Source organism: Mastomys coucha, unplaced genomic scaffold (genome assembly GCF_008632895.1).
Source record: "Mastomys coucha isolate ucsf_1 unplaced genomic scaffold, UCSF_Mcou_1 pScaffold7, whole genome shotgun sequence".
NCBI classification, from domain to species: Eukaryota; Metazoa; Chordata; class Mammalia; order Rodentia; family Muridae; genus Mastomys; species Mastomys coucha.
The window spans coordinates 93,842,210-93,863,533 of NW_022196913.1; the positions used below are offsets into that span (position 1 = coordinate 93,842,210).

General features: G+C 39.5%; 1 protein-coding gene across 3 annotated transcripts in view; it reads left to right on the forward strand.

The window, feature by feature from the left end:
* Mtbp (MDM2 binding protein) overlaps positions 1 to 21,324 on the forward strand; it is a 66,425-nt gene that overhangs the window by 23,535 nt on the left and 21,566 nt on the right. For all 3 annotated transcript variants that reach the window (XM_031358029.1, XM_031358030.1, XM_031358031.1), the window contains exons 12-15: positions 6,377 to 6,550; positions 9,129 to 9,236; positions 16,162 to 16,323; positions 20,527 to 20,644. In XM_031358029.1, coding sequence (XP_031213889.1) covers positions 6,377 to 6,550; positions 9,129 to 9,236; positions 16,162 to 16,323; positions 20,527 to 20,644 — 562 coding nt within the window. The remainder of the gene's footprint in view (positions 1 to 6,376; positions 6,551 to 9,128; positions 9,237 to 16,161; positions 16,324 to 20,526; positions 20,645 to 21,324) is intronic.

A 21,324-nucleotide genomic window follows, 5' to 3' on the forward strand; every position in this document is an offset into this window, starting at 1 on the left:
GAAATCCGCCTGCCTCTGCCTCCCAAGTGCTGGGATTAAAGGCGTGCGCCACCACTGCCCGGCTTCCTAATTGTATTTCTTTGTGACTTTATCCATCATTTTCTTTCATTCATTCAGGTAGCCAGTTAAGTATTCTTTGGTTCATTTATCTGAACATGAATGGATACTGTTGTCCACTAGATGTGGTACAGTGATTTGAGGATTACTGCTGGAAGTCCACTTTATGTCCCACTCATTGTTTTCATGCTATTGCATAGAAAATTAATGTTGAGAAGTGTAGCTTTGTATTTACAGCTGACTAGGAACAACCCTGAAATGAAAAAAGCAAGGTGTGCGTTAAGTAGATATCTGTAAAAAGAACACCTTAATATGTGGGTTCACTATTTATACATATTTGCATATGCATTGTTCATGGTTTTGCCAGACATTTTAAGTGAGCAAAGCTGATTTACTAGGACTCTTTATTACACTTGACCCACATTAAACAAAATCTTGAAGCTTACATTGTAGTAGAGATAAAACCATTAGTTCTTAACCCCAAATTGTCACACTGCTCAGGACTCCCAAGCTGTTTTCTCTCTCAGGATCAGATTTACCCTCACATCTCCTGTTCCGCAGACTCTTCTGGTATACCCATCTTTACTTGCTACTGACTGCTGTTTAATATTGCAAATTTGTCTCTGGCTGATACTCACAGGTACCTTTAGAAATATGTGTTAGATTATAAGTGAGGTATGTATTTGCAGAGAGTTATTACTAGCTCAGCAAGTACAACTAAGTGAAACTGGACTCATTATGAACCATGAGCCAATGTGTGTTTCAGTTGTTCTCAGTTTGCCAGGTTTCTCTCCTTCTTCATGTATGTTTTTATTAGAGCCACAGCTACAGTTGCTTTCATAGATGAAAAGTTCTTCAGTAGCAGCAGGCCCCCGTGGTGGGAACTAGAATGGGCTCAGTTTGAAGCATGCTTTAAAGCCTAGAAGCAAACAATGCTTTTAAAAGATAGTAAGCAAAGCACTCAAAAATCATGCTATGGAGAAAACTGGAAAAGCATTGTCCACACTAATGAGAGTATCAATTCTGTGTATCTGGAAAGAGATTTCTTTATATACAGTTTTCATGAAAGGCCGGATATATCATGAAAAGTCCCCAGATTTTCATAAAAGAGTGTTGTAAAATATTTGTTAAAAATTGAGTGATCATCGTCTTAAGTCATAGAGATGAGATAAAACTCGTTATCTGTCAGTGTTGGAGACCTACTGTGTGCTGGGTATGTTGCATTTATTATCTTTGATTTTTAGAACAGTATTGAAAAGTGATTTTTAAAGAACCTCTTTGTTGCAAATGACAAAATTTAGATGTTTAGAAATCATGAAACTTGTCTATTATGACAGGGGGGAGCCCCTAATCTGGATGACCTAAAGGACATCCCCAGTCTCATTTGTTACACTCTGGAGATTCTGCTGAGAAGGGTTTTTATGGCTTAGTCTTTCAAGTTTCTTACTTGACATTTATGGAAGTTACCCGTTCTTAGGTAGCAAAATAGTAGTGTCTGATTATGTGTATATGGCAAGCTCCAGACTCAACAAAAGATCCTGTCTCAATGTATAAGGTGGAGATCAATCAAGGAAGATACCTGATGTCAACCTTGGGTTTCTACATACACGTTTGGGTTGCGCGTACATGTCACACACACACACACCAAATAAAAAAGTAAATTATTAGATAAAGAGCTTATAGTACCTGAGTTCATAGACATTTATTTACGTAAATAAATTTATTTATCTAAAAATGGGCCACATATCCAAATTTAAGAACTAAAATTGTACAATTTGTATGAGTTAACAGATACCAAAAAAAAAAAAGCACGTTGCTTAAAATGGAAAAATAAATCTGTAAGTTAGAATCTACCAAAACTTAAAATCTATATTTTTTGAGAAAACATTTAAGACAATTTAAAAATAAGCAATGCATGTGGAGAAAATAGCTCCAATCATGTTTTGAGCCTGGACAGGATATTTGGAACTTAGTAAGACTGCCCATTAGCAAGTGGTTAAGTCTCAATGTCATCACTGAAGATGTATGAGTGGCTAAGAATCCTCATTGAAGCCTGCTCAGCATCACTGGTCTTGAGAAATGCAAATGACAGCCAGAGTGTGATCTTATAGGACACTCACTAGAATAATTGTAATTGAAACCGTGACTGTCACATGTTAAGGATATAGTAAATATTGCGTATGTTTTGTGGAGAGGGAGATGCTTAATAGAACAGCTGTTTATTTTAGAAGACATTTTGAGAATAAACTTAGACTTAATCATACAACCCAAGAATTCTGGTCCTAGCTATCTACCAAGGAGAAAATATTTGAGCAAATGTTTAAAAAGATACATAGGCATACAGAAAGGCAAGTCTCAACCCTAGTCAGAGAACATCTGCTTTCAATAGTTAGTCCTTAATGCAGACCTTATGGCTGCTCCAGAGAGTGACGATAAGGGCTCATCCCGAGTGAGTCAGTCACTACCTTCTCCGTGACTCGGGGAGAAATCATGGAAGAGGAGACAGAAAGCATGTTAGAGCTGGAAGACAGCTAGCAGAGGAACCCCATAGACACCACATAACCTGTGTGATCTCACATGTACAGCACTTACAGTTATTGTGCTTGGCTTGCACAGACAAGCCTGACCATACAGTCATGGATGGGGGACCGGGGTCACTGAACCCTACCCCTTCCTGATGAACTTTGACCACTGATGGACTCTGGGAGATGGGAGCCATCACCTTCAGCTGTGTGAACTCACCAGGTTCCAGTGAATTACTGTAACCCCGAGGCCATGCAGATAGATGGCTCTGGCCAAACTCAGAGCGACATAAAACAAGAAGACATTAATGTTGTGAAGAGATTATGAGGGAAGGATGGTGGATGGGACTGAGGCGGATGAGACACAGAGCTGGGATTACAGGCATGTGCTGTGCTGCCACACTCAGGCATTTGATTGTAAGGCTATCCGAAGTCCCCTTAGAAGTAAAGGTAGAGCTTTGCTCCCTTCAGTTCAGTGATTCCGTGCACCAGCTGAGTGTTAGCAAAGTGGAGCTGGGCTGCACGCAAGAACAGTCCAGTGCCAGTGGATGGGGCATCGCTCTTGTAGAAGCACCTTGGTGATTGACTTGTGTTTCTCCCATGTAGCTTCTTCAGCCCAACTGGAGAGTCTTAGTTACTATAGAGAATCACTCAAGTGTTCAGGGACAGAGTAAGAGTGGAGAAGTTGGGTTTTGGAACTTTCACTTACCTGGAGAAAGATTACACCTGAGTGGTAGATCGTAAACTTGAGTCTCACTGGTAATGACGATAAACACTTTGGAAGCTCTGCCGTATCCTCTGGCTATTTTGCAGAGGCTAACATGCTTCTTATGCTGTTCAGCATAAGGAAGTCATTGTTCATAATTGGAGGCCCTGGGACAGCATCTGAATAGATTTTCTATTCATTGCTGCTTTTGAATTTTATATTTTAGGTGTTGAATGGAAAGAAGAAGGATTTGGCTTACGAATCTGATGTTACTTATTTGAAAAGTCTGGGAGAATTTGTAAACCCTTGTTTTGTAATCTCCACAGTAGGAGGCTTCTTAAAGTTGTAAATACAGCTATCAGTTAAAATTCTCTCTAGAACTGAGCTGTAGATATTTTACTGCATAGTCATATTAACAGCTAAATTGTAAGCTAACTTTTTCAAAACTTAGACAGGGGATAAGATGAGGGATCAATGTTGGCTGTTTATGTGTGGAAGATGTTTTAGGAATGTAAAGTTACTAGATTGGTGTGTGTGTGTGTGTGTATGTGTGTTTGTGCACGCACACGCACACACACACAGGTGATCCTGTGCACACATATGTGGCCCCTGCTTGTTTCTATGAATTATTTCAAAGTTGAGTTTATAATTAAATAATGGTATCATTGTTACAAAGCTTATAGTTTCCTAGGATGCCTACGTTCAATTCTAGGCTATATGCTGATGTTATTTTTGGCATAATTATTAAATATTATTTTTCACTTCTTAAGGATTACATATAAAATAATTATCAGTATGTCAGGATACTCCTCCCTTTGGTTGTCTGAGATGTTTTTATTTCCCTTTATATTTATATGGAATATAAATTATTTATATATATATAATATTTCCTTTACATCGTTTTAATTTTATGTTTGTATTGTTGATCTGTGAGTGTTAGAAGGTTTTTAAATCCACTAAGAAACTTACTGATATAAGATAGTAGCTCTTTTTCATTATAATAGAACTTTGCCTGCGAGTGGAGCACAGTGGTACAGCGCTTACCTGCATGTACTAGGCTTGGGTTTGAACTCTAGCACTATAAAAATAATACATTTTTTGCTAATGAATTTCTAATCATAGTATATACCTTCACTGTGCTTTGTCTTAATTTGTAAAATTTAAAGCAACTAATTGACAATTGGTAGTTTCTCTCTTTCCCATTTTATCTGTATCATGTAGCTAAGCGGCTTTTCTGCCTTGGTTAGGGAGCATGTAAGCCAGACATTGCCTAATTGATTGATTGTGTCATATACAGCATTCAGAAATAGAGGTTGTCTTTTATAATCCATTGATCAGAACTGAATAACTGCTACTTATAAGTCTGGTATTTCCTTTGGAGCTTACGTGAAAGTTATTAAATAAGTCTTCAATTACTACTTGCCAAAATTCTGAGACAACATGTTTTAAGTGACTGCGGTTGTTGAGGTTGGGAGTTCTGTAAAGTAAATGTTTTTCTTTGGAGAATAGCTAGGTTGTTGACAATGCAGAATTTAGTGTTTACAGGGCTAGCCAAGTTGCAAGCTAAGACAAACACAGAAACTAGTGGAGAGACAGTGCAGCTTGAACTGTTGACTGTAAGGTGACCCGTGAATTATTATCACTGTTTTTGTAGAACCTTGTGTTTCTTCTCTAATTACCTTAATGTATGTTCATTTCTAGAAGAACTGGTTATGAACAGGAATGACATTTTTGTTGTAATCTAATTGCCAAAATTATTTGATACTCATCTTGTTTAGGAATAATGCTTTATTCACAGATCATATCTGTAAAGTAGACTGTTGGCTGTGATAAAATTATTTTAGTGATTTTGCATTTTTTTACATGTGCATGTATATTGGATTATTATATTATATTAGTATATATATTACTGAGAGATGGCTCAGCAGTTAAGAGCACTGACTGCTCTTCCAGAGGACCTGGTTCTAGGCCCTACACAACATAAACATCCGTAATTCCAGGTCCAGGAGATGTGCCATCCTCTCCTGGCCATCACAGGCACCAGGCCCTCATGGAGTGCACAGACGTATATGCGGGCAAAACATCCATATACATTTAAGAAAGAAGAGTTTAGTTATGGTATTTAACTTCCAAAATTCTGGAAGTCATGCAGCGAGGGAATGTTCAGGGTGCTTCTTGTTCGCTATCTGAGCATTCTGTGACAGCCAGTGATCTTCGTTTCAGAACTCAGTTCTGCTGGCTCGGAGTGCCCACCCAGGGACCTTGTTTACCTCCATTAGACAGTAAACTTTTTGTCGTGTGTACTTTAAGGCATTGCTGGATTACCTCTAATTCTTGTATAATGCAGTTGCTATGTAAATGAAAGTCTGTACATGTTTAGATGTACATGCATTTGTCTCCCGATGTTTTTTCTCTGTAGTTGATTGAATTCAGAGAAACAGAGCCTGTAGAAAGTTGTTTTTCTGTTTTATTTTCCTTGAGTTGTGTATGAATTGTTGTATTTGTGTTGAGTTGTTGAGTTGTGTATGCTTATAAGTGTCAGTTTACTCAACTTTGAAGAAATGGAAGGGATGCAGAAACAGGCAGATCTGTGGAGTTAACTGGCCCGGCAGCTTAGCAGATTGGTGAACTCCAGGTTCAGTGAGAAACTCTCAAAAATAGTGTGGAGGGTGACTGAGGAAGATACCACATGTGGACCTTCACCAGCACATGTGTGCATGTTCACACACTAATCTATATATCTTTTAATTACATACATCCCACAGACATGCATGTCACACACACACACACACACACATACACACGGAAGCTGGAAAGTATGGATATGGAGGTATAAGATGAGTATTGTGAAACTTTAGTCAGGGCTAAAGAACAAGTACATGGTGATTAGACAGATGGAAAGGTCATACTTTTTATTGCTCTTATGACTTTCTGCTTCAACACCTTCTCAACTAAATGGTCCCAGATGTATTGAAGAGACAGCTTGTTTTGTCATAACGTACCAGGGAAATGTGCATTCGTTCTGAGGGATCTAACAGTTGCCACGTGATAAGTACCATTTCCTGTTCTTAGCTAGATCTTTGTTTTCCAGTTCCCGACGTTGACGTGAGAGGAGAGTTTTCTGGCTATCATCTCCTACTGCAAGGCAGTGGCAAGAGAAAATGCAGAGCCACGTTGCTTCACTCGGCCAGCCAGATCAATGGCTCATTTGCACTCAGTTTCATTCATGGAAAGATGAAAACAAAGGCAGAAGAAGCCAAACTGAGTGAGTATTAGCTTCGCTAGAAGAGACCCTTTCTACACTTACCGGTATGTTTAATTAATTTACATGGCTTTAAGTGGCAGAAAAGATAATGAAACTCCATTTCTGTCATTATTTACCTTTTATTTTAAGCACATTTTTTAATATTTATAATATTTTGCCCTTACTTTTACTCCTCCTCTCCGTCCTCCCAGAACCTCTCCACCTCCCTGCTTACCCACCTTCATGGTCATGCTCTCCTTGCCTCAAAGTAGCCAAAAATAAAAAATGGGAACTAACAAACAAAAATCAATAAGGCAAAAAAAAAAATACCAAACAACAACAACAATAGCAAAAGCACACAAAACCATGGAGTCCATTTTGTGTTGGCAAACTACTCCTGGCATGGGGCCTGCCCTGGAGTGTGGCTGATATCCACAGTGACATTCCACCACAGAAAACTGGGTTTTCTTCTCCCAGCAGGTATTAATTGCAAATAGCTTCTTGGTTAGGGGTGGGACTTTGCATCCACTTCCCTGTTTCCATGCTGGGATTTTAAATATAACATTGCTATAATTTAAAATGAAGAGAATTAATTTCTTTACAATATACACAATAAAAATAAGCTATTAGCTTTCAATTTCAGATACCAAGTTGTTAATGTTTACTGTTTTCAAAACTCAAAGCAATTATTTAAAAAAATTATTTATGTTTCTCTCAAGCCTCCTGTTTCACTGGCTTTGTCTGTCTTTTTATTTCTCCAAGTTTCTTTATTTTGGCTGTCTATTGCTGCCTGATAAACTACCTCAAATTTAGCCAAGACTAGCATACTATTACCTGTCATCCTCTGTTGTGTCAGGTGCTTCACCTGGATTTTGAATTCTCACATGTGGTTTATAGGCACATAACCAGGGCTCTCATCATTTGTAAAAATAGGGCCTGCTGTCCATGATGGCTCCTCCATACGATGCATGGTATTTGGGCTCGAATGGCTGGGATACGTGGATCTGATTTTCTTTCCATGTTGTCTTTCCTAGGTCCACCTTAGAGTTTCTCATAGAGGCCAGGCCCCAGGGCACTCTGGCTTCCTATATAGTTGCTGACTTCTGTAGAACTGTTGTTCGTAAGAGATCCCATGTCTTCCTGTGACCTGGCCTAGAAGTTATCCCATCTTACCTTACTGCCTATAGTGTGCAGTGTTTTCACTAATAAACACTGCTAAGCAAGGACTCCTACAGCATGGAGAACAGTAAAGATCTGCTGGGAGCCATGGCCTTAACCATGGCCTTGTGGGAATTTACTAGCTTACACATACGGCCCCGAGAGAACTCGTGTAGTCTAACAGGAAGAATATTTATGGGTGTTTGTGGAAATTTACTAGCTTACACATGCAGCCCTGAGAGAACTTGTGTAGTCTAACAGTAAGAATGTGTGGGTATGGAGGACACTGTGACTGCTAGTTCCAGAGGCTGAAGATTGCCGCCTGACCTTCAGAAAGCCCCGTGGCTCTTCCCCCTCCTTGAAGCCTCCTCTTGTTTATGCTTATATTGCCATTCCTGAAGTAAAGTTTTCAGAGCTTGATCAGACACCTGTCTTGCTCTCATTCTTCACGTCTCTTGTCCCGCCTCAGTCTCTCTCCCCTGCCCTAGGTCCCTGCTGAATGCCCCATGGCAACCAAGCATTACCATGGCAACAACCAGGAAATGAAAGTACTAATGGCCACGGCGCTTGAGCTCTAGTGTAAATCCATTATGTCCTGGCTAACCATTTATTTAAGTCCTATGAGCAGGACTCACTCATTCATATATATACATATATGTGTGTGTGTGTGTGTTGCTATACACATACATATATATGTATTTACACATACTGTGGCATTAGGCTTATTTCTCACAGACAGGGAGCAGAGGGACAGAAACAACCCAGGATCCATCACAGGGCAGCCTCCCGAGATTAATAAGCTGTATGGAACACATAAAGTCTTGACTGCTAATGTCCTACTTATAGCACAGTTGAGAACACCAGAAGGCATTCTTCTCTAGGTTGTATGCTTCTGGGGTCACATGACTTCCTAGACAAAGTTTTGAGTAGCCCACCATTGAAGGTGAGAGAGTATCAGACCCCAAGCTTAGATTTCCTGTACCTTCTAGTTATCTGAGAGCTACAGACAAGCAGAATAGAGGATGAGATGGGTTTGACCATGTTGCATAGTTTTATCCTACACTCACTATGCAAAGAACTGAATGGGGGATGACAGAAGGATTCCTGGTGCATCATGGGGACTGTGGGCAGCCTGTACTTAGAAACAAGGCAGTGTTCTGTCCTTACTCTCTAAGAAGGTACTAGAGAACACCAAGCAGTGCAGTCTATTCTGGTGCCCATGCTACCCCCAAGGAGTTAAGAGTCAGATCAGCAATTAAAACTTGGAACAATATAACATGCCTATTTTCCCATGTTTAATTGTTCCTTTGAAATCTGTGAGATCAAGAGAGGTGATTGCTGCCTCTTACTTCTCCAGTCATGTTCTAGCACATTCCCTAGGAACTGAATTTTAATTATTATCACAGAGTATCACTAATGCTGATGTTTTCCTATTTCTCAGGTTTCCCTTTTGACTTCTCGTCACTCCCGAGGTTTTCTGAGGAGCAGGTTTTACAGAGAGAGAAACAATTAGCCAGCGTTCAAGTTTTGGCTTTGAGAGAATGCCTGAGTAAGTGACAGTTTGGGCATTTGATTGTACTGGAAGAATGCTGATCTGTTTAATGGGAGCCACCTGTGTTTACATACTTATTTCTATACATGTTGTCTTTTAGGTGTGATGCGTAGAGCTCTGTGTAAATAGGAATCTAGTGTAGATTTGAACTGCACTACTACTTTTACTGGAGTCAGAATATCTTGGTTGTCAGTATATCATTCTACATATTTTAGAAACCTATATGACCAAGGAAATTTCATATTTAAAAAAATTCATACTCTGAATCATATCTTAGAAAAGACATAGAAGTTTGTTATCCTACTTAATCATATAATCCCTATGTAGTTTTGATAGCAGGAAGGCAGGGACTGAAACTAGAAGAGAGTGAGATTAGTTCGTTAACTCACACATTGATTCTTTAGTTGAGTCATCACTAAAGGAATGAAAACTGAGCACAGTTCACATACTAGGTTGTCATCATGAGTTTTCCTTAGCTGGGACACTTAACACTATTTTAAAAAGAGATTAGGGATTTTCCTTTCACCATTAATATTAAATTGGTTATCAATCTAAATTTTTATAACTATCAGGCATGCATTGTTTCCTAACGCTAGCATAGTTTAAATTACTGATGCATAATTTCTAGGAAAGTCCTTAAATTGGAGACAATAGCCTATTTATTCAGTAGAAAATAATTTTAGAGTTAATTTAGAATATTTAGAAAGAAATAATCACTACTCAGTTATTCATGTAAGCACCACAAAGTTTTCTTAGCTGTGTCAAGGTAATTGTGCATCAATTTGTAATACTCATTCAAGGAAAGTGTCATTAAAAAGAAACATCAGTTTCAGTGAATGGTGGGACATGGGCAAAGGTGCTGGTACCAGGCTTTATGGATTGATTCTACCTCCAGAGCTTACCTGGTGGAAGGACAGAAATGATTCTGAATGCTACCTGAGCACTGTGGCATGTACACGTATGTGTGAGCATACAGGCACACTTGTGCACACATACACATATGCACGTGCACACGCAGGCATACAAATAAAAAAGGAAAAGAATTTAAATGGTAATACATGTTTGTCTGGGGATATACATAGCTCAGTTGGTAAAGTGCCTGCTGTACAAACATGGGGACCTTATTTCAGATGCTCAGAATCCATGTAGAAGTTGAGTGTGGTGGCTTGTACCTGTACTGCTTGAGAGGAGTTAGCCCTGGAGCTCATTGGCCAGCCAGCCTAGCCAGTTGATGAGCTGCAGATTTGGTAAGAGACCCTGCCTCAAGAAATACCATGGAGACTAGGCAGGCTCAGTGGCTCAGTGGTGTGAAGACACTTGCTGCATGATGACCTTTGTTCTATCCCTGGGACACCACATTAGAAGGAATGAAGTCATACCTACACACTGTCCTCTGGCCTCTGCATGCATCCCGTCCCTCAACACAGAAAATGATTAAATGTTAAAAGGAAGAATGTGGAGAACAATGAAGGAATACACCTTGGCCTCCATGCATGTATACGTGTATACCCGCACATGTGCACTTACCTTCATGTGCACACACCATTTAAACTTGTAACTGGCAATCTGAAGCATTAAATCTTGGCTTAGGTGAGTGATCCAGTGAATCCATTTATGGTGACTTCCTTGCTAAGCAAATCTCATCCATTCCCATACAGTTAGTACAGGATGAAAGCTTTGGTAGCAAAAGTGCATTAGTACATTTTATGAGCCAGAGTAATGGGTTGGCAACGAGTTCCCAGTGTATGAATGTCTGAGTGTGCCCGTTAGTGATTTCCCATGTGTGGGGAGTGTCTGAGTGTGCTCATCAGTGATTTCCCATGTGTGGGGAGTGTCTGAGTGTGCCCGTTAGTGACTTCCCATGTTTGAGGGGTGTCTGAGTGTGCCCTTTAGTGATTTCTCATGTTTGAGGGGTTTCTATGAGTGTGCCCGTTAGTGATTTCTCATGTGTGAGGGGTGTCTGAGTGTGCCCGTTAGTGACTTCCCATGTTTGAGGGGTGTCTGAGTGTACCCGTTAGTGATTTCTCATGTTTGAGGGGTATCTGAGTGTGCCCGTTAGTGATTTCTCATGTTTGAGGGGTGTCTGAGTGTGCCCGTTAGTGATTTCTCATGTGTGAGGGGTGTCTGAGTGTGCTTATCAGTTATTTTCCCATGTGTAATGTGTGAAGAGAAATGTTTTAGAGAAAATGTGTATGTTGTAAAAACTAAATGTTGTCATAAAGATTTTAAAATCAGCCCTTTGATATTGTTAAAAAGTCCCTTTGCATAAAATAAAACTTCAAAAAGATATCCTTAAAGTACCAATAAAACAGGATGAGCAGTCCGTCCTTACCATATTCCCCTGACCGCTTTCAAATGATAAGGAATTGGAAAGTTTCTGGTAAAATGTGCTAATTAATAATGCTGGTGAGACATACTATCTTTTAACATAGTGTAGATATCAAATAAAGCTTGTTAGAGTTTAACTTTTTAAATAAGTTTACTTTCAGTTTATTTTTAAAAAGTATTTGATCTGTTGCTATATAAAATATAACTTTGTAATTTAATATTACTAAGTTTTGTAATTTAACTTCTATACTTGGGAAGAGCTAACAATACCATACCTCAGTAATTTTTTTCAAGAAAATGTTTAGAATGCTGACAAGAAGAGTTGAGTATGTTGTAAAATACACAATAGAAATAGTGCTGTCCTTAGTACTTCATGGAATACACCAGCATCTTCATATCTTTTAAAAATTCTTTCACCCCACTAAAATCCTGATTCATATTCAGCTGATGGCTTTTCGATATTTATTTTTAAATTAATCTTCATTAGCTATTTAATAAAGAATATAGCATTCCTTTGCTGATCCATTTCAGAATATTATGTTTCCACCTGAGTGCTTATCTCTCATGTATATGCAAGCTTATTTGTTTTTCTTTTTTTTTTTTTTTTTTTTTTTTTTGGTTTTTCGAGACAGGGTTTCTCTGTATAGCTCTGATTATCCTGGAACTCACTCTGTAGACCAGGCTGGCCTCGAACTCAGAAATCCGCCTGCCTCTGCCTCCCAAGTGCTGAGATTAAAGGCGTGCGCCACCACCGCCTGGTGCTTATTTGTATTTTTTTTTTTTAACATATGTTGAAGTGTAGTTGATCATTAACCCCTACATCACTTCCTTTATCTCAGGTATTAAGATCAATGTGCTCTCTCATCCTGCTTTCCAAACTGTGTGTAATTGGATGTCTTCATAAGTTGAGGCTGGCCCTGAGATGTTAGTATAGTTTTAGTTAATAAAACGAGGGACTGGCTCCTGAAGCACATTGCTCCTTGTCTATCTTCTGTGGGAAAGCAAGCCATTGAGAGCATTTTGCTTTAGAAGTACTACCAGCTGATTGTACAGGAAGGAAATACACTGAGGTTACTGAGTTCTTGGCTGAGAAGATCTTTCAGAAACAAAATATCAACAACCCTGATTTTACTGTTCATATTTTTGGCCACAGAAAGCTTCTGTTGCTTGTCTTGGGCTAAGTCTGCAAGGTCCTGAGAATACTGCCTTCAGTGAGGTAGGGCATTCCGTTCAGGGCCCAAGTCATAAAGCTAGTGTTCTAAAAGCGAAGGTGCTTGCTGCCTTCTCACCAAAGGCCTTGCTCTGTTAATGTTCAAGCCACACCTGCTGTCATGTGATCCCCTTGAATCCTCTGAGCCTGGGGCCCGGGAGAGTGCCTCATAAGACAGTAAGTTCTCAATAAATGTCCAAATTCCTATCAGTTTATAGGATAGCGGAGTTATTTTAAAAGAAATTGTGATTGGTCCAGAGGTGTTTTTTTAAAAGAAATGTTTTATATCTAAGTAATACATAGGTACAGTGTGAAAATTCGTATGATACTGGAAAACTTCAAGCAAAAACCAGCAGTGCCTTTCTGACCCCTCATCCTTCTGCCTCTGTCCTCAGGGGCCTATGGTCATCCCTCTAGCCAGTTCAGGTCTTGCTTCTTGTTTTAGACACTGTGAGATTATATGTATCCAGTTTCAGCATTCTCTTAGCATCTAACTGTGGCAGATAAAGAATTAAGTCTCTAAGTTCCCTTCTGTCCCCCTTTCCCTTCCCAGTGGACCTGAACAATGAAGGCATGCATGGGCTGGCTAACATTGTAACAGCACAGATAAGTTTTCTGCTGAGCTGTAGATATATTATGATACAGTGCTGGCCACTTGCTCTGCTCTTAGAGATCTAACCCCACTCCTGTCTGCTGCAGTGATCTTGTTTTGTCTTATTGTTTTGTCCTACTCCTTGAAGGCATTGTCTCCAGAAGATTTACTGGGAATCATAGTATGTTTCCCTCACTCCCAATCCTATACCTGATTTAGTGAGTTATATACATGATAGGCTATTTTCTTAGAACATCATCAAATTTTCTTAGATATGTATTAGTTCTTTCCTTGGTTCTCTTTTTCCTAGACATCGTATAGTTATGTAGTGATGTTCCAGGCCAGAACACTTCTTTTTCTTTTCTTTTACCGTGTTTTCTTTTCTAGTTTTACAGCACATATTCCATTTTATTGTACAGACCATTTATTTTACAGGGTTTTAATTTGAGTTCTTGTCTACTAAATTGTGGGAATCTTTATTGGTTGTTTTTTGAGACAAGGTTCTATGTGGCCTTGTCTTGAAGTAGGTGTGTAGTTGACGGTGCCCTTGAACTCTCGAATCTTTCATTGTTTCAGTGTGCTAGGATTGTAGGCAGATACTGTCACACCCAGCGAGGAGTCCTTCTTTGTTCCATGATTGTTTCTTCATCTAAGCAGCCTGTGCTTATCCTGTTATCTTCTTTATTTTAGAACAATATTAATCTATCACATTTTCTCTTGTTCTCTACAATGTTTTGCTTTCTTTTGAATCCTTTTTCTTTTGTTCCACCTCTTTGTTGCCCTGGCTTGATTTTGTTTTGTTTTGATTTTTAGCTTGAAAGAACCCAACACTACCTCTTTTTCCAAAGTCGAAGTCACTTTAGGAAAGAGCTGAAGAAATGTGAGGATAAATTATAGGTGAAAATGGTATGATGTTGTAGCGTATGGCCCAGCTGGCTTCTTTATACATAAACCAAGTCTTTCAGTTAGGTGCAATTGCTGGGACTGGGTAACTACAGACCAACCATACAAGGGAAGGTCTCTGGCCACACTGGAGACAGGAGACTGGCTGGCTCTGTTGAATGAAAAAGGAAGGGTTAGTCAAAGTCTGCCTGGTTACGTCCAGCTCACTGAAAGCCTGGAGCAAGACGGAACTGGACGTCCTCCTGTGCTGAAGTTCTTGGATGGGTAATGGTAGCATAGGATGCAGAGCCACATCCCTCCACTCCTCTCCAAGGCTTCCGAGTGTTTTCTGTCCATTCTGTTTTCAGCTGCCTCTTTAATCTCCAGTCACTTGGCAAATGTCACTTGGGAGGGGAGCATTCATTACTCTGATTTGAACTGGCCTCCATCAGCATCCAGGGCTCTTCTCTCTGTGGGTGTTCAGCTTTATGTTTTGTTTTTAGGACCCTCTTGTGGCCCACTGGCTCCATGTAGCCAAGGAGAGCTGTGAATATGGCCCAGATAGACTCATACATTTATTTCATAGGTGACAATCTTTGTTACAATGTCACAAAGCTGATTACATCTGTCTCTGTGACTCTAATCCTTTCAGTGGGGCATTGGAGCCACTGGTATTTTGGTAACAGGGCTTGAGATCTGATGTTTAGAACAATAGAACTTTTATTTAATTTATATTTAACCCCACCTTTATCATGACCTTTCTACATACTTGAAGTCTCACAGTTTGAAACTATTAGAACAAAACCAAAATGGAAGCAGCAATGCCAGTCTCTGAGGCTAGATGATGGAGTGGTGAGCAGAGCTGGAGCTCTGATTAACCCTTTGTGTCCAGTCTGGTTTGAGGCTGGTACCTCATTACATTTGCCCATACTCCCTGGCAGTAGTCTCTGCAGGCATCTAAAGTGATTGCTCCTTTGTTCTGCTGACTCAGTTTACCACTTATTTCTGTCTTCCATAGTTTGTTAAGAATGGCACTGTTTTGTTTTATTTTTTTACCCTCCCTTTAGGATTAGAGAAAGAAGGAACAGGGATGTATGTTATTGTATTTAATATAAAAATTTATGGGTATTAATTTTATATAATGTATTAGGGTTCTCCAGAGTAACAGCTTACAGGATGACTCTAAATATGGAGGAAGAAGATTTATTAGAATGACTCACAGACTGTGGTCAAGCTAATCCAACAATGGCTAGCTGTAAATGGAGAGTCCAAGAGTCCAGCAGTTGCTCAGTCTGTAAGGTTTCAACTGGTTTTCAGTATGTGCTGGAATCCTGAAGAAATGGGATCTAATGCCAGTGAAGGTGTGCGTGCACCAGGGAGGCCATGGCAGGCAAAGAGCAAAGCTTCCATCTGTCATGTTCTTATATAGGCGTCTAGGAGAAGGTGTGGCCCAGATTAAACGTGTATGTCTTCCCACCTCAAGATCCAGAGTAGAGATGGATCTTCCCACTTGAGATTAAGTAAAAATCTGTCACCAGTATCCCTTCCACTTTTGGATTTTAGTTAATTCCAGATGTATTCAAGTTGTCAACCAGGAGCAGCCATCCCATAAACACATTAATGCAAGACCATTTTTAATGCTGTGTAATAATATGTTTCTGAAGGTTTGTAAGCTTGCCTTTACTGTCCATCAGCTCCTCGTGTTAACCAAATTCTCTTTTCCCTCATTTCTCATAACTCAAAATTATATTATTAACTATGAATAAGTTCAAAATGAAAATGTGGCTTCATAGGAACGTAGGCATTTGTCTTGCTTTCAAAATTTTATTCAACAAAAGATAAACACACGAGCTACTACTGCAAGTGCTCTGAAAATGTCACATGGTTAACTGTGTCTGTTTGTCCTGCAGAAAGAAGAAAGGCTGCAAACCAGCCTGAAGCCATTTCTGCCGATGAACTAAAAAGTCTGTTGGCACTCACGAGGGAGCGCTTCCTAGATCAGTTTGATGTCCTCACCCCTGCAGCCGTTTTAACACAAACAGACCCCATGAAAGCTGCCAGCATGGTAAATGGTAAGGGCCTTTTACTTTACAATGTTTGGTGATGGTGGTAGTGTGTGTGCATCACTTCTGTTAATTTAAATTCTATTAATTCTATTAATTAAAATTTTATGACCTATATTGGGCAAGCCAAAGTATATATAGATATATCATTAGCATGGAACTATCTTTCTTGAGCCTACAGGACCACAGGTCACATCTCTTTTCTTATTGTTTTTGTCTGAGATGTTAGGGATGTCTGATTTATATGTGGAAGGGCTTAGGGCGTTTCCCTTATGTGACTGAGGGCCACAGATCTATGGGGAGTCTGGAGGGGGGATGTGACTAGGAGATGGGTCTGGTACCAGGGGCAGGCGAAGTTCTTTCCATCCCTTCAGGGTCTCCAGGGCTTTAAGCCTTTAGCTCAGCAGGGACCAGGCTTCCTCTCATGATCCACTGCCCCACAAACCATCACGTTGTCTTTGGAGAAATTATTTAACCTCCACATTTGGGTTTCCTTATATTTAAAATGATAGTAATAATTCAGCCTGCTGTCTGGGAATGTTGTGAGGATTGAGTTAATGTGTTTAAAACACTTAGAAAACAATAAGTACCACAAATGTGTAACCTGCCATTTGTGCTGTTATTCCCATCGTTCCATGGCAGTACCAATATCAAATAGCAATTCCGAGTAATATAAAGAGTGTTGGAGACATTGTGTCACTGTGAGTAAGGTTATGTGCAGTGAGCAGGAGAACATGCTTCCTGGTTAAAGCCTGTGCTCTTGAACAAGAGTAGCAAGGCTAAACACTGGCTCTGCTGTTTCCCTGCTATGTAAGTGTGGGCACGTTTTCTAACTCTCCACCTTTCCTGTCCTTACCTTTAAATTAAGAGTGACTATATTAATTGCTTTTTTATTTGTGTGACAAAATACCATGACCAAGGCAACTTATAAAAGAAAGTAATTGAGCTGATGGGTTAGAGTCCATATGGGTACAGCGAAGGCACGGCAGCAGGAACAAGAGAGAGCGCACATCTTGATCCACAAGTAGGAGACAGAGAAAGTTACACAGGAATGGGGCGACTATTTTGAAATCTCAAAGCCTGCCTCCAAAAGTAAGTCCACACTTCCTCCAAGGAGGCCATGTCTCCTGTTCCTTCGCAAATAGTCCTACTAACTGCAGACCAAGTCTTCAAACTTCTAAGCCTTTGGGATCATTCTTATTCAAGCCGCTACAGTGGATATATTGCTGTGAAGATTATTTGTTAAATGCTGTGAAGTAAGTGCTACTTATTTCTGCCTATGTAAAATGGCATACATCTAGTAGACATGACGTGAAATAGAACAGTTACAGAGCCTTGCTCGAAGCCCAGGGATGTTTCCAGTATGGAAGGAGACGAGAAGATAGGCTTTTGCAAGGAAGAAGCAGCTAGTATAGACTAGCCATGGAGTGAGCATGAGGTCAGGAGAGAGGTTTGGCTTGTCAGAGGATTTGCATGGGAGCTGAGAGATAAGAGAGGCATCTTTGATGTGACCTGAGCAAGCAAACCTAGGATGCTATTAGCACTGGGCTGTAGATGTGTTTGCAGTATCTCCTGGGCCATATGTCATTCCTGAGCTCAAACCATGCACATACCATGTCATCCTCTCTGGCTTATACAAACCTGAGCAGACCCTGGCCTTGTGTTCCATCTGGTTCCCAAATTGCACGTTTCTGTTTCCTTAGTACACCAGTGAGCTTGACCCTTGGACATATCCTATTGTGTTTTTTCCGTGGCATTCCCTATGCCTGTCTTCAGCCTAGAATTCTTTTCTTTCAGCTTTTACCTTCTTATTGACTCTGTGGATGTTCAGATGTTCTTCTCTAAGGCGTTCCCAGGACTTGGCCAGTTTAAACCATTTCCATCATTTACGTGACATAGTTACTAATATTTGTTTTCTCTTCACACCGTGGTGTCTTGAGGGTACAAAGGCACACTTACTTGTCTCCACAGCTGCAGGGTCTGGCACAGAGCCTGGCATATAGGAAAAGGATCTCCCCAAATTACTAAACAAGTGGATGAAGACTTGTCAGGCCTGAACTGAAAATTGATAAGCTACTCATTTGAGCATGACTTCTATGAATACAATTGTGACTGCTAACTTTCTTTGATTTGAATAAATACAGCTACAAGTAAATTGAACTGCATGTAAAACTAGTAAGGCCAGTCAAGTTCATATCTTGCCACACTGCAACCAGGCACAGTTGTAGTTAATAGCAATATAGGATGAATTGTATGCCTTCGGTTTTTGTCGATATCCTAGCAAGTCTAACAAGTGACAGGTCCCCACTTGGCCATGATGGAGCCAGCTTATTGGCTCACTGCTGAAGCTGGGAAGGACTTTCTGGTGGATGTGGTACCTGATACCTGACACAGATAGCAAGGCCATGTAAATGAGATTCATAGGTAAAATGAAATCCCTTTTGTTATTTCAAACATTTAAGGTCATGTTTATAGTTGCTCTGTGAAATAATTTATAATAGTGATAACTTCACTTTTTCATTGTGGTTATTCTTACGTTAGCTGTAAGCATTACTGGCTTGTCCTCCTTAGCCACACATAAGTGATACTACAGCCTTTTGTTTGCTGGGATTTGTGATGTGAAGGTCACTTTTCCCTGGTTCTCTAATTGCATTGGTTCTGTTTCTATTTCTTCATCTTGTAAAATAAGGTAATTTCTTTACTTCTCAGGGAGCCTTTTCCTACATTTATTAGGGAGACATGGTGTATAGTATCCTAAGAAACAAATAAAACACTGTATTTTATTTTACTGTAAGAATTATGTTTAGTTATTACCCCAAAGACCTGACATTTACTTATGTTTGTCTAGTGTACTTAAGTATTAGACCATGCCATTCATATTTATATAAGTTACACATTCAGTTAATAATTATTTTATTGTAATATGCAGGGATACATTGTTTTTTAATGATAACTTAAATCCTCTTATGAGCACAGAGTGTGCAATGGTGCAGAACTGGTATTGATTATTTTCTGTATGTTTTTATTACGAAGCCATGTCTCCATTAAGAAGCACATTGCTTTGCTATAAAGCTCATTGCCCTATAAAATGGATTTCACCACTGTTAATAAGAAATGGGAAATGGTATATTTTGATGATGTTTGTTGAGGACATCCAAATGTAGGTATTAGAAGATATTGTGAAATAATGAAAGTTAAATAAGTAGAAAGAAAGTAAGAGGTATTTGCTTCCACTTTTATAATACTTTACAAACAAAGCAGATATTCTTTCAGTAGTGCCTTAAGCAGTGACGTAAGCATCTAGCAATTTTGAGGCATTTATTAGAATGCTGTATACTAGGTTAAAGCATTTCTTAAATCAAGGTAAGCTTAAAATTCAAAACTATACCGCAGTTATTAATTTTGCAGCATTTGAGCTCCTACTTTCTGATGACAATGGAAGCTGTCCTTTCAGGTGTTGAGTTCCATGGTCAGGAGCAGACTCAACCAACAAGATGGTGCCCACCTGCACTTTTGTTGGAGTCCAATGATACTGAGTTTTAGTGATTTGAGGACATCTCCAATTAACAGATGAGTGGGAATTATTTCAGAGTAACCTTGAGAACATTATAAGCATATATTGGCATGTATTTATTATACCTTTGAGAATGAGGTTAAAGACATGAAACTTTGCATTCTGCTTAGACTTTTTCTAGTATAAAAGTCACATAGCATTTATTATAGTGTTCACTAAAGAGTGGTTTCCTTTTCATTTGAACTCTTTTGCTAAGAATAGTGAACTCATGTTTTTATTCCATATGAGCTTTAATAGGTTCATTGCATTTTATCAGTAACAGCTCATAAACTTTATTTGAAGGTATTTTTATTTCCAACAATCTTTTCAGTAACACTTTATATAGTTCAAGTCGTTTGACAGGCTCTTAACAAATGTCTCAGTTGAGTTCTTAGTCTCCACACACACACACACAATCTTTGTGTATCCACATCTCACTAGTTGTTTGTTTATTCTGAGATAGTCTCACTGCCTACTCCAGGTAGGCCTTGAACTCATTATAAAGCCGAAGCTAACCTCAAATTGTGATTTTCCTGTCTTAACCTACCAAACACTAGGATTATAGGTCTGGATCATCACACCCAGAGTGATACATTTTTACAAAGAGCATTCATTATGTTACTATAAATTAGCGCTAATGTTTAATTTGCTCTCTTTAGATGCCAGTACAGTTGAACCTTATTCTTCAAGTCTAATGGAAACCAATCCTCTGGAATGGCCAGAAAGACACGTTCTTCAGAATTTAGAAACTTCTGAAAAAGCTAAACAAAAAATGAGGTAATGTTTGAATTTGTAGAAATGCATGTTCAGTATTTTCAAATGAGTTATCTTAATATTTTAATTATTTAACATATCAGTAGCTTATAATTTCATTATAAATTAAAAATTTATATGCCTTCTTTAATAAGAAGCTAATCAGTAGAGTAGCATGTCCACTAAAAGGGGAAGATCATCTTCCTTTTCTATTACCTGTAACTTTGCAAGTGTGCGTAACCGGTGAATACTGTAATTTTAGCTTTATATAGCGTTTTCCACCAACATACATACTCAGTTTACTTTTATATTGCTGTGATAAAACAGTGTTTTAAAACAGCTTGGGGAAGGTGTTTATTTGGCATACCTATCCGAAACATATCATTGAGGGAAATCAAGGCAGGTACTCAAGTAGGCCAGGAACCTGGAGTCAAGAGTTAAAATAGAGGCCGTGCAGGAGTGTTTCTTCCCATGGCTTGTTTCCCCACACTTGGTCACCTTGCTTTCTTATATAATTCAGGGCTACCTTCCAGAGTGGATAGGGTCTTCTCACATCAGGTGGGTAGCTCAGGGAGGGGCTCTGAGCAGGTGGGTAGCTCACGGAGGGGCTCTGAGCAGGTGGGTAGCTCTGGGGGCTCTATGAGCAGGTGGGTAGCTCAGGGAGGGGCTCTGAGCAGGTGGGTAGCTCGGGGGGCTCTATGAGC